The 13927-nt window shown below is 39.9% G+C and overlaps 1 protein-coding gene across 1 annotated transcript in view; it reads left to right on the plus strand.

Annotated features, from left to right (window-relative positions):
* Eml6 (EMAP like 6) overlaps window positions 1–13927 on the plus strand; it is a 254447-nt gene that overhangs the window by 119152 nt on the left and 121368 nt on the right. Inside the window, exons 5-6 of the mRNA XM_027934520.2 lie at window positions 1789–1974; window positions 2770–2905. Coding sequence (XP_027790321.2) covers window positions 1789–1974; window positions 2770–2905 — 322 coding nt within the window. The remainder of the gene's footprint in view (window positions 1–1788; window positions 1975–2769; window positions 2906–13927) is intronic.

Consider the following 13927-nt stretch of genomic DNA (forward strand, 5'->3'; position numbering starts at 1 on the left):
TAAATATATATACACATTAAAAATGCCTGGGCAATATATCATAGGCTTATACGAACTTACAAATAAATATTAAAAGGAAAATTATTTATTTCTAAACCTCACTGCAATAAACCCATACTAATGGTTGAGTCAGCTTTTTTTTTTTTTTTTTTTGTCACTGTGACCAAAAGACCTGACAACTTAAGAGGAGGAAAAGTTTGTTGGCTCATGGTTTCAGAGGTTTAGTCCATGATGGGTTGACTCCATTGCTCTAGGCCTGAGGTGAGACAGAACATCAAGGTGGAAAGACCTGGGAAGGGGAAGCAGCCCAGGACATGGCAACCAGGAAGCAGAGAGAGCTCTGCTCACCAGGAACAAAATATAAACGGGAAAGGCATACCTCGAGTGACCTACATACTCCTCTAGCCACAACCTGTCTACACCCAGTTAATCCACAACAGTGGATTAATCCACTAATTAGGTGATGGCTCTCATAACCTAATCACTTCACCTCTGAACATTCTTACATTTTCTCACACATGAACTCTTGGCGGACACGTCCTGTCTAAACCATAACAACTAGTTTTATCATTTGACAAAAAGATAAAAACATGATTTATCTCCCCTTTTTGGGGGGAGTACCAGGATTGAACTTGGGGTCACTCAACCACTAAGCCACATCCCCAGCCCTATTTGGTATTTTATTTAGAGACAGGGTCTCACTGAGCTGCTTAGTGCCTTGCCATTGCTGAGGCTGCCTTTGAACTCTCGGTCCTCCCTCCTCAGCCTCCTCAACAACTGGGATTATAGGCCTGTTCCACCACACCCAGCCTGATTCATCTACTTTAAAAAAAAAAAATGTATTTGTTCTTTTTAGTTAAAAATGACAATAAAATGTATTTTGATATATCATGCATACATGGACTATAACTTCCCATTTTTTTGTGGTTGTACATGTTGTGGCATTACACAGGTTGTGTATTCATATAAGAACAGAGGAAAGTTATGTCCAATTCATTCTACTGTCTTTGCTATTCCCATACCCCTTCCTTCCCTTCATTTACCTTTTTCTAATTCAGTCAATTTCTATTCTTCCCCCCACCCCCCATTCATTGTGAGTTAGCATCTGCAAATCAGAGAGAACATTCAGCCTTTGGTTTGGGGGATTGGCTGATTTCACATAGCATGATAGTTGCCAGTTGTATCCATTTACCAGCAAAGCCATAGTTTCATTCTTCTTTGTGGCTGAGTAATATTCCATTGTGTAAATGTATCACCTTTTCTTTATCCATTGATCTGTTGAAGGGCACAATAGCTTAGCTATTGAGCTGCTATAAACATTGATATGGTCGTGTCACTATAGCATGCTGATTTCAAGAGATTCATCTACTTTATTTATTTATTTATTTTTAAAATCTTTATTTTGTTTATTTATTTTTATGTGGTGCTGAGGATCGAACCCAGTGCCTCACATGTGCAAAGGCAATTCTCTGCCACTGAGCCACAACACCAGCCCTCATCTACTTTATTCCAAGTTTGAGAACATTGGCATTTTCTATCATATTGGTATTAAATATTATGCAAAGTTTTGAAATTTTGGAACATTGGAAGTTTAAAAAATATTATTACAAGGTTTTCTCATTGACCTAGAGGTAGGCTGAAATGTTTTCTTTGCTGTCACTATGAAACAATCTGTGCCTAATTCAGATATAGTAAATTATGTAATATGCACTGACACGAAAATACCAGTAACGCAGCACATCAGAGTACTCTATTTTAGATCCACTTATTTTATCTCTTACTTGCTAGTTTTGGACACTATGTGGAAATGCCCTAACTGCAAAAAGAGGAATATTTGGCAAAACGGGGGATCTTCAGACCATCCTTTGCCTTGCATGTGCCAAAGAAGACGTCACCTACTCTGGTGCTTTAAATGGTGACATCTACGTCTGGAAAGGGCTCAACTTAGTCCGCACCATTCAAGGAGCACACAGTGTGAGTATTACCATGTGGAAATTTGGAAATGACTTACTCAATCAGTTAAGATCACATATCCCTGTTGTCGAATACTCCTGAAGTGTTCATGATTTCCCAAAGTGTTTTTGTTCATCGAAGAGAAAAAAATATTTCATAATAACTGATTCTGTCCCAGTGGATCTGGGATTCTGCTGCTGCTCTGTGGCCCACAGTTGGACTAGGAAGGTCATAGGCAGCTCTTGCTTTCATGCTAGTTGGTGAACTAGACCTTCCTCACTCCATTGAGGTGGTGGGTGTTGGCCCCCTGCATCAGTGTCACAGGTTCCTAAAATGTAGGCAGATCCATTGGGTTCCTAAAACGTTGCTTTTTAAAAAATACAATCTGTGATCAATTTAGAAATGGTTAAGGAGCACTAGAAGTACTTGGGGCAATGGTTATAATCATTGCAGTACTGGAGAGTGAACCCAGGGCCTCACACATGCTCAGCAAGCAGTGAGCTATATATCCAGCCCTTTTTATTCTGTGACTGGGTCTCATTAAGTTGCCCAGGCTGGCTTCACACTTGTGATCCTCTGGCCTCAGCCTCCTGAGTAGCTGGGATTACAGACATGCACCACTACTCTGTTGATTGTTTTTTCTTGTTGTTTTTTAATTTAGCTGAGATGAAGACTGTTACAAATGGCTACTTGGTCAATTGTGAGAATTTCAGTAGAGAACAAGCTGTTTTATTTTTTTGTTTTGCTCTTGTGTTTTTAAATCAAGATTCAACTGTGGCAACTATAATGATTGCAGCATTATTTATTAATCAACAGGCTGGAATATTTAGCATGTATGCTTGTGAAGAAGGCTTTGCCACTGGTGGGCGAGATGGTTGTATACGATTATGGGATACTGATTTCAAACCAATAACCAAAATTGATCTCAGGGAGACAGAACAAGGATACAAAGGTAATATATGTATGAATGCTTATCTGTGACTCTGAGTGTTAAACACAATGCAAAGTTCTTTATTTATGTTTAAGAGGCATCGAATATAATGTGAAATTCTGTATTTCTCTGTACCTCACCTTATTCTATAAAGGATTAAGGAAGTTTATGTAAATATATTGAATAAGACCAGCAATACATTAAAAATAAGTGGACATCCTTTTTCCTAAGTGGCACAAAGTTGTCTGTATATGCAGGAGGTAGTTTTCAGTGATCAAACTAAGAAGTGCTGGACAAGTTTGTCACCCTAGATGTGACTCTTCTCAGTCTCTGAAAACAGAAATGAATGATAGGAAAAATGGGACAAGGAAAATATTCTTAAAAAATAGCTTTGAACTAGTAGCCAGTTTAGAACTGGCTACTAGTTTAGTAGAAGTTTAGAACATGAACTCAGAGTTAGGGGGCCTGGGTTAAAGTCCAAATTTTAACTCATGATTTGAGACCTCGGTCAGATTTCTTAACATCTTTGGGCCTGTGCTTCCTCATAAATGAGTGTAATATTAGCAGGGAACTCAGAGTTTCATGAGGATTAAATATACTTACACAGTGCTGGGGATAAATCATGATGCATAGTCAGCACTCTGTAAGGGGTAGCTGTAATTCCAACATACAGCATGTGGGTGTAGAATACCAAGCAGCTCATACACATTTTTGCGCTCTCAGGGTAGGCCTATTACCTTTTCATAGATAAAGAATTTGAAGCTCAGAAATAGTAAAGTAGAAAATGAAAATAGGAAAGATAAGACACAGTCACAGCAGCGTTAATATTCTAAGCACAGATGGTCCCCAGACCTGACCCCAGGCTCCTGTAGCCAGTGCTGTGTGAGGAGTGCTCAGTACCATGAGTCCTAGGATCCACGAGATGAAAACTTCAGTATTCTTCAAGTGACGGGGAATCACTTCCCATTTGAGATCAGAGAGAAATTTCATGTGAGTCTTCTTAGTAAGGACCCTTGACATGGAGGTCCACAGTCTCCAGAAAGCCTGAAATGAGTTGTTCTTCATGGATCTTTATTACAAAGTCTGTACGTGGGCTGATGGTGGTGCTGCCACGCATGTTCTGTAGGCCACATCTTGTGGCCATGTGTCCCACTCTCTGATACCTGGGGTAGATTTCAGAGGACTGAGAGAAGAAAGAAGGGACTGCACATCCCTCCGGCCATCCTCCTTAAATAGTGTTTTCAATCAAGCTTTTTTAAAAATTGAGCATCTGGGAAAGTGAGCTGGACATTGTACTTCCTGTTTGTTACCCTGAGGCCAGCTTCTTTATATAACCATTAAATGAAAGAAAGTGTCTTGACAGTTGGCCCTTATAGAGATTGGACTGTTCCTTCCCAGAGAGGCTCAGAATCCTGGTGTGGATCTATCTCTGGATACAAGTCGCAGTGGGTGCATAGAAAGCTGTAGAATTTGAGGTTTACTTTGGTGTATGGACAAGGAGAGATCGGATAAAGGTCCTTAAGTTCTCCGTCTAGAGCATGATTCAGTGTAACTTAAAAAAATATTTAGAAAAATATTTCAAATAGATATGAGCAAGCGGGCTGGGGATGTGGCTCAAGCGGTAGCGCGCTTGCCTGGCATGCGTGCGGCCTGGGTTCGATCCTCAGCACCACATACAAAACAAAGATGTTGTGTCCGCCAATAACTAAAAAAATAAATATTAAAATTCTCAAAAAAAGATATGAGCAAGCAAGTCCCTGTAACAGCAATATTTGAAAAAAAAAAAAAGTAAAGCAGTCAAAATGTTTGACCTTGAACCTTCTTGACATCCTTCAAGGTATAACTAAAACCAAAACATTTCCTTAAATAACTGGTAAGTTAACTTGCTAGATAGGATGGTTGACCATAAACTGGCTAAATATTGGGAGAGCATAGACTTGACTTGAAATAATGACTTCCTTTTGGCAATCACTTTGTTCACCTCTTTCAAAAATCATATCTTATAATTAATGTGTAAAATTTAAAGCACAGGGATCAGGACAGACGCCATTATTAATTCACCCTGCTATAATTTTATTTTAATCTGATATGAAGTCCTTGACCATGACTCTCAAAGGCCAGTTTAGGAACTGGTTCTAAATGAGCAACTATGTAATGAGGGTTTGTATTGATCACACACAATCAACCCCATGGCCAACTCCTGTTTCCCACGTCAAAGGAGGACAGTCAAGGGTATCCTCCACCTTTTATCCCTCTCAGCAGATTCCCACCTGCCTTTGCAGGATCAAAGCAGATCTGGATGGTGCATGGTGAACAGATGGAACTTGAAATAAGCCTGCATCCTGTGAGATATGGCCTGTGGTACCTGGGTTTGAGGTATATTGGGGAGGGACTGCTATGCCTATTACATGAATGGTTAATGGGACAGTAGCCTATATTTCAGGAGGAGAAATGGACTCTGCTTTTAAAGATGTAGATTATGTTCCTGTTCAAGCTCAAGGGAGTCGTAACTGGGGTGGGGAGTGGGAAGGAGCTCCCAGGAGAGTCGGGGTGGGGACTGCTCAGAACGCAGCCTCATAGATCACTGAGTGTCCAGCCATCTTCTTAAGTTTTAGAATTGCTGCTCCTCGCTGATACTCTTGTCTACTTTTTAAACTGATGTTAATGCATCTTTTTAATAAAACTTCTTATGGTAATTAATGGTAATAGTATTAATGGTAACATGGGCTTAATGTACTTTTTTTTGGCTCATTCAAGTTTTAATTATTGAAATAAATTTTATCCACATAGCACCCATTTAAACACACCCCCCAGCATGGTGCCTGGGATGACCTACTTTGGGAGCTCTGTCACACAAGTCTCCTATGGACCATGAACTTTAATAGAGATGCTGGTGTCCGTTCCAGCTCTCAGTGGAAAAACCATACACATCTCAAGTGAAAAGAACAAGAGGCTCCTGACTGAAGTGTTGGTAAAAACCAAATCCAACCCACCCATCACCCCAACTCGGAGTTCTCCAGCCTTCATGGCCTGAGCTGTGCAGATCTTGAGCCAGAGCTCGGTGCCAACTTCACGCTAAAGAAGGCAAGGAGGCTGTTGTGTTTGGAAGCTGCTTTTGCACAGCTGAAACCCCAAGAGAGTCTCTGAACAGGCCTCCTGTTGTGATCACTGAACCAGCTCTCCAGGGACAAGGGTAGGACCTCTAGAACACATGGAGATGTGTCCCAAGGCCACAGTGAGGCAGGAGTCCCCAAACAGGTGTGGGACTTAAAAAATGTAGGATCTGAGGAGGAGATCAGAGGTAATGAAGAGGTAAACGGTTTTCTGGCCTAGACAGGTACCACGCCCTTGATCCTTCAGCCAGGGCCTTGACCCTTTCAGCATGCCTTTTAGTGTGGGGTTAAAGAAGAGGGAAGAAAACAGGGTGCAGAAAGGACAGAACAGAAAGAATGGAGTGGACAGATGTTTGGGGTAGTTTATCACACCCTGAAGGAAATCTTGACCCTCTGTTCTATCTACTTTTTGTTTCAAAAGTGGAAATGAAGTACATTTGAAAGGAGCAAATCCAGGCAAGGAAATGTTAGAACATCTAAGCTTTCAGTTTGAACATGAACCTACACGTATGGATGGTTTTACAAGAACTTCTCCATATACATGAGCTTGCTTTCGTATTTTTGTTGTTTGGGTAACAATGACTGTTGAATTCATTTCCATGGAGATACAGTGATTTCTCAGTTTGCTCAAATGGCTTTCTAAACCAAATTTAGCCACAGAATTAGGGTCATATCCCAATACTCATGACTTGGTACTAATAATTATCTGTGTTTGTTAAATTAAAAAAAATTAAAATTAAGAAGCCAGTACTTACCAGCATTTAGAAATCAAGTGTAATGTGATAAGCACAGTGGGCTACCTGTAAAGACTTCCATTGCTTCTCCTGTAGACTTGTAGACCTATAAAATTAATCTGACAATTTCCAAGTTTTTTTAATGTAAGGTTTGCATACATTTGCATTTTCTAATAACTTGTTAGACATGGAGAGAATGATTTTAAATGAACTGCAATACATACTAAGCTCAGAAAAAATAATTCAGCTTAATTATAAAGAGACACTATTATTTCTCTTACATCTTTGTAGTCAAGCTTGAGCTAATTAAGACATTTGACTTCCAGTGAAAACAATTAACCCTACTTTAGATTGAGGGTGAAATCAGTTTAGAGTCGGGTCATATTCACATCAACAAGAATCAGTTAAGGCCGGGATTGATTCTTAGGGCTCCTTCCTCCCCAGCTTACAGCTTATTCAAAGAAAATGTCCTTCACATAATCAGGAAGACCATTCCTCGATCAAGGGAATTGTAATGTTTTAGTTACACCAGCGACTTGGACATCTTTTGTGAGTTACTAGATTTTTTTGTGTTCAAATTTTCTCTAGTGCCAATTGTACATGATGAATCAACAACCTAATTCATGTAGTGCGTTAGCTTTCTGTCACTGACAAAATATCTGAGAATGATAATTTAAAAAGAGGGAAAATTTTATTTTGACTTACAGAGATATCAGTCCACTAACACTCAGAGCCATTATTTCTGACCTAAAGTGAGGCCGAACATCATGGCGAGGAAACATCATGGAGGAGGGAAGCTGCTCACTCCATGGAAGCTGGATGCAAAGAGAGAAAGGAGCTGGGGACAAGATGCATGCTTCTAGGCACACCCTCAGTGGCCTCCTTCTTCCAACGAGGCACCACCTCCTTAAGATTCTACCACTTCCAAACAGTGCCACCACTAGGGACCCAGCCTTTAATACATGAGCCCCTGGGGGACATTTCATATCCAAACTATAACACTGAGCATCTTTTACCTGCAATTCTGAAAGTGAAACAGTTTAGAATAAAAATTTTGCTGACAAATAAAAATTTGTTAGCAGAACCCGACCTGAATAGTTATGAAGCTGGTTGGTGTCTTATACATATGAATTTTCCATAGGTTTCACTACAGAAATGTTTGATTCGAAGTGGTATCTCAGATCCCAGTAGACATATTATGATTCCAAAGTCCAAACTTCTCTAAATTCTAAAATGCACCTGGTACCAAAGGATTTCAGATGTCTAGGATATTGGATTGCCAATACATGTTTCAGTGAATATCAAATTCTGGAATTTCCAAGCTGGAAGAGATATTGGATGTCGGCGAGAACTCTTATCACCTTATAGATGAGTAGAAAGAAGCTTAGGGTCATTAGCATCGAGCTAAGTGTAAACTTAGGGCTCTCACTCATATCTCACCAAGCTTACTAATGGTGCATTTTGAATCTGATCATTTTAGAAGCTAATGGCTCAGTGGGGTAAAATAATGTAGCTTAAAATGATTTATGGTAGTGGCAAGAGAAGCCAAAAATAATCCTTAAGGCAAGTCGACCAAAATGACTTCTATGGTGATAAATTCTATGGTGATAAAATATTTTGAGTTAATGGTTATAAATGAGTATGTCTAAAGGAATACAGTAGTTAGTCACACAGCATAAGATGTATTATTTATCCATTTGGTAAATATTAAGCACCTACCAAGTGCCAGTTATGTTCCTAGGAAGTGGGTAGACCGTTCTAAAAAGCCTGCTCTAGTGATTAGTACATTTTGTTTGGGGGAGAGGGTTGTTTTAATTACAAGTGCATATTTACTGTTGCTGTGTCTAAAACTAAACTCCTGTCAGAGCGATTCTGCATTAAGCTGATCACTAAGCTAAAGGTAGAGGCTGAAGCCCCCAGGACAGAAGATTTTCCTCCTTAGACTTGTCACCATCTCTACTGCCCAGTCCTTGCCTGGACTACCATCATCTCTGACACTGATTACTGCAGTTGCTTTAAAATTTGTGTTGCTGCTTTGACCATTGTTCTCTGCACAGCAGCTACAAGGACTGTTCCAAGTTTTCATGAGTCAGATCTCATTATTCCTCTCCTAAGACCCTGTGATGATTCCCCATTTTTTCCTCAAAAGGCTGAAGTTTTTACAGTGGCCACCTTCCTGCTCTGGCTCCTCCTTGTCAGGTCAGGTTGGCTCACACCTTCCACTCTCTGCATTCCCAGGCTGCTCCCTCTGCCTGGAACACTGACCTCAAGAATCTGAACAAAAACTTCCCTCCTCCTCTTCAGGCCTGCTCTCTAGTGAATCTTCCCTGATAACCTACCTGGAGTTGTAGCCCCCTCTGCCTCCACCTGCTGGATGCTCATCCCTTCTCCAGATCTACTTTTCACCTCAATATACAGCAGAACTGATGTGTTATGTGTACGGCCCTTCTGTTTCCAAAGGACGAGGGTCTCTCATTTCTTGGATACCTCTAGAGCATTCACAACAGTACCTGGCACATGCTGGAAATAACTGTCAGATGAGTGAAGAGTGCATTCTGTGATGAGAGCGCAGAGCCCTGCTGTAGATCCAAGTGACAGCCATGCAGAAGGAGGAATGGATGACTTGTTCCTTGGTATCAACCTGCTGCATTCAAGCCTGACCCCCAAGGGCCATGATAGGAGGTCTTAGAACAGGATTAAGGAAGCGAGTGCCAAGGTCACATCTCTACTTGAGTTCTCGCCCTCCAAGGCAGAGAGAGGATAGGGAGGGATGGGTGAAGGTGGAGGCCGGGTTATAATTCCCTTCTATTCTTACCATTTTTCTCTGAGTACATGAGGGTCATATAGCCTAGCAGCTCTCAGCCAGGGGCGATTTCATCTTCTAGAAAACCTTTGGCATTGTCTGTAGGTGTGACTGGCACTTGCAGGTAGAGGTCAGGGATGCTTCTATATCTCCTACAACACACAGGATAACCACCACAGTGAAGAATTATCTTGCCCCAAATGTTAATAGTGTTGCACTTGAGAAGCCCTGGTATAAAATATTCAAAAGGCCAACTCTCGAATCTGAGAGCAGCCTTGTTTACTGTAGAAACATAACTCGCCCACCCTGTTCTGGTCTCTTGGGTAGCTTCATTACTTGCCTGTACTCCCCGTGGCCTCTGTCACACTTTCCCTGTGTGCCCACCATTCTCCTTTGGGCCAGGCCCTTCTGTCTCACTGTCTGTCCTTCTGCTAAGAAGGTGGCACAGAGGCATATGGTGTGGGAGCTGGGGACAGTGAGGCATGCCGCCAGGAGGCACAGCGGTGTTTGCTCAGACCCTGCATGCAATGTGGTGTCAGATGAGCAGAGGGCTGGCTGGCTGTTCCTTCTCCTAATTTCCCTGTAAACATCTTTCTGAGTCAGCCTCATATAAAAGCCAGCCTGGGAGACTGCAGGTTTCTACCTCTGCAGCCATGTTCGGCTGTATGGATCGAGCTTGGGTCCTGTGGGATGGATTTTTTTTTTAAATAACCAGGGATTTTTTTCAAGAACCACTTTTACTATGAATTCAGTTGGAAATTTTCAGGGAAAGAGCCCTTGTAAAGGGAAACAGTAGACTGAAGACTAGCCACTCTCCTTCAGCAAGGCTCAGCATTTAAGGGTGGCTCTGAGGCCGCCAGGCACACTCTACACAGGTTTCATTTAACCTTCAAACAGCCCTGGGGTCCCCAGGTAGGGTGGCCTACTGGGCCCAAGATCTGGATAGTTACACAGGGTGCCATATGTAGAACCAACCCTATACTTGATTGAGAGCTTTGCTGTCATTGCCTTAAAATTCTTAATTTTCCATTTTTAAATCGAGCTAGGGGTATGAACGTCAAGTACAGCTTTTTTTTTTTTTAATTTTATTTTTGGTTAACACCTATTTTCATATTAATGGTCCCTCCCCCCATATTCACTTTTTTTTTTAAGCTTCCATGTATAAGAGAACATGTGGTTATTGTCATTCTGTGTGTCATTTTGCTGCAAATGGCAGAATTTCATCCTAATGATTGAATCCTATTCCACAGTGTACATACACCACATTTTCCTTATCCATTCATCTGATGATGGATACTAGGCCAATTTCCTACCTTAGCTCTTGTGAATAGTGCCTCAATAAAAGTGGAAGTGCAGGTATTTTGGTATGTTGATTTCATTTCCTTGAGATACCTAGAAGTGGACTAGCTGGATCATATGGGAGATCTACTTTTAGTTTTTAAACAATCACTGTACTGTTTTCCATAAAGACTGTGCTAATTTACATTCCCACTAACAACAAGTAAGAGTTCCTTTTTCTCCACATCTATGCCAGCATTTGTTGTTTGTATTTTATTTTTGATAATAGCTACTCTAATTATAGTGAGATGGTATCTCGTAGTTTTGATTTGCATTTCCCTGCTGGCCAAAGCTGTTGAGCATTTTTTTCATATTTGTTGTCCACTTGTATTCTTTTGAGAAGTGTCTATTCAGATCATTTACTCATTTTTAAATTGGATTACTTAGGTATTTCTTTAAGCTCTTTGAGTTCTTTACATAGTCAGGATACTAACCCTCTGTCAGGTGAATAGTTGGCAAATATTTTCTCCCATTCTGAAGGTTCTCTCTTTGCTCTGTTGATAGATGTTGTCTTTGTTGTTCAGAAGCTTTTGAGCTTTATATAATCCTGTCGAATTCTGCTTCTGTTTCCAGTGCTTTGGGGGTCGTGTCCAGAAAATAATCAGCTGTACCAATGTCATGAACTATTTCTCTACATTTTCTTTTAGTACTTTCAGAGTCTCAGGTCTTATCTGTTTCAGGTTTTGTTTTGTTTTGTTTCATTTTTTAAATCTTTTTTAAATTTTGAGTTGATTTTCTACAGGGTGAGAGACAAGATCAAAACTTCTGCATGTAAATTTTCAGTCTTCCCAGTGTTACTGAAGATGCTTTCTTTAGCGTATATTTTTGACCCCTTTGTCAAGAATCACTTGGTTATAGATGCATGTGTTTAATTGGGGGATTTCTATTGTGTTCCGTCCACATTTGTGTCTGTTTTTATGCCCATGCCAGGCTGTTTTTATTACCACAGCACTGTAGTATGTTTTGAAATCAGGTATTGTGATGTCTCTTAGTTTTGTTCGTATTTTGATGGTGAATGCATTGAATCTGTAGATTGCTTCAGGTTGGATAGATATTTTAAAGACATTAATTCTTCCAGTCCATGAATGTGGGAGCTCTGTCTGTCTTTCTGTGTCATCTTCAATTTCTTTCATCAGTATTTTGCAATTTTCACTGGAGAAGGATTTACTTCCTTGGTTAAACATAGGTATATTATTTATTTTGTAGCTATTATCCATGGGATTATTTCTCAGCAAATTTGATATTTTAAATGGAAAAGCTATTGACTTTGTTGATTTTGTATCCTGCTATTTTCTAGAATTTATCAGTTCTAATAGCCTATTGGTGGAGTCTTTACATTTTTCTATCCCTACAAACCAGGATAATTTGACTTTCCCCTTTCATATTTGTATACCTATCATTTCTTTCTCTTGCCTAGTTTCTGTGATTAAAGTTTTCAGTACTGCCGGGCATGGTGGCACATGCCTGTAATTCCAGTGGCTTAGGAGGCAGAGGCAGAAGGATAAGAATCTTGAGTTCAAAGCCAGCCTTAGCAACTTAGCAAGGTCCTAAGCAACTCAGTGAGACCCTGTCTATAAATAAAACACAAAAAGGGCTGGGGATGTGGCTCAGTGATTGGGTTTAAAAACAAATCTAGTACTATATTGAATAAGAATGGTAAGAATAGACACCCTTGTCTTGTTCCTGTACTTAGAGGAAATGCTTTCAGCTTTTCCCCATTCAGTGTGATATTGGATGCAGGTTTATCATATCTGCATAGCCTTTATTATGTTGAGGTTATGATTCTTTTATACCTAATTTATTCAAGACTTTTTCATGAAGAAATATTGAATTTTATCAAATACCTTTTCTGCATCTGTTAAGATGATAGTGATTTTTAACGTAAAAATATTTATTAAAAATTGTTTATTTGAAAAGAAGAGACCCAGAATAGCTAAAGCAATCCTTAGCAGGAAGAGTGAAGCAGGTCTCATCACTATACCAGACCTTAAACTACACTTCAGAGCAATAGTAACAAAACAACATGGTATTGGCACCAAAATAGACTGGTAGACCAATGGTACAGAATAGAGGACATAGAAACTAACCCATAAAATTACAATTATCTTATATTAGACAAAGGTGCCAAAAACATGCATTGGAGAAAAGATAGCCTCTTCAACAAATGGTGCTGGGAAAACTGGAAATCCATATGCAACAAAGTCAAACTAAACCCCTATCTCTCACCATGCACAAAACTCAAAATGGATCAAGGTCTTAGGAATGCAATCAGAGACCCTGCATCTAATAGAAGAAAAAGTAGGCCCTAATCTCTATCATGTGGGATTAGGCCCCAATTTTATTAATAAGACTCCTTTGGTGCAAAAATTAAAACCAAGAATCAATAAATGGGATGGAATCAAACTAAAAAGTTTCTTCTCAGCAAAAGAAACAATCTGTGAGGTGAATAGAGAACCTACATCTTGGAAGCAAATTTTTACCCTTCACACATCAGAAAGAGCACTAATCTCTAGAGTATATAAAGAACTAAAAAAGTTAAACTCTAAAAAAACAAAAACAAAAACAAATAACCCAATCAATAAATGGGCCAAGGATGTCAACAAACACTTCTCAGATGATGATATATAATCAATCAACAAATATATGAAAAAATATTCATCATAGCTAGCAATTAGAGAAATGCAAATCAAAACCACTCTAAGATTTCATCTCATTCCAGTCAGAATGGCAGCTATTATGAAGACAAACAACAATAAGTGTTGGTGAGGATGTAAGGCAAAAGGTACACTCAAACAGTGCTAGTGGGACTGCAAAATGGTGCAGCCAATATGGAAAGCAGTATGGAGATTTCTTGGAAAATTGGGAATGGAAACACCATTTGACCCAGCTATCCCTCTCCTCAGTCTATACCCAAAGTAATTAAAAATAGCACACTGCAGGGACACAGCCACATCAGTGTTTATAGCAGCACAATTCACAATAGCTAAACTGTGAAACCAACCTAGATGCCCTTAAGTAGATGAATGGATTGAAAAAATGTGGGGTTGGGCTGGAG

The sequence above is a fragment of the Marmota flaviventris genome, chromosome 14, assembly GCF_047511675.1.
Source record: "Marmota flaviventris isolate mMarFla1 chromosome 14, mMarFla1.hap1, whole genome shotgun sequence".
NCBI classification, from domain to species: domain Eukaryota; kingdom Metazoa; phylum Chordata; class Mammalia; order Rodentia; family Sciuridae; genus Marmota; species Marmota flaviventris.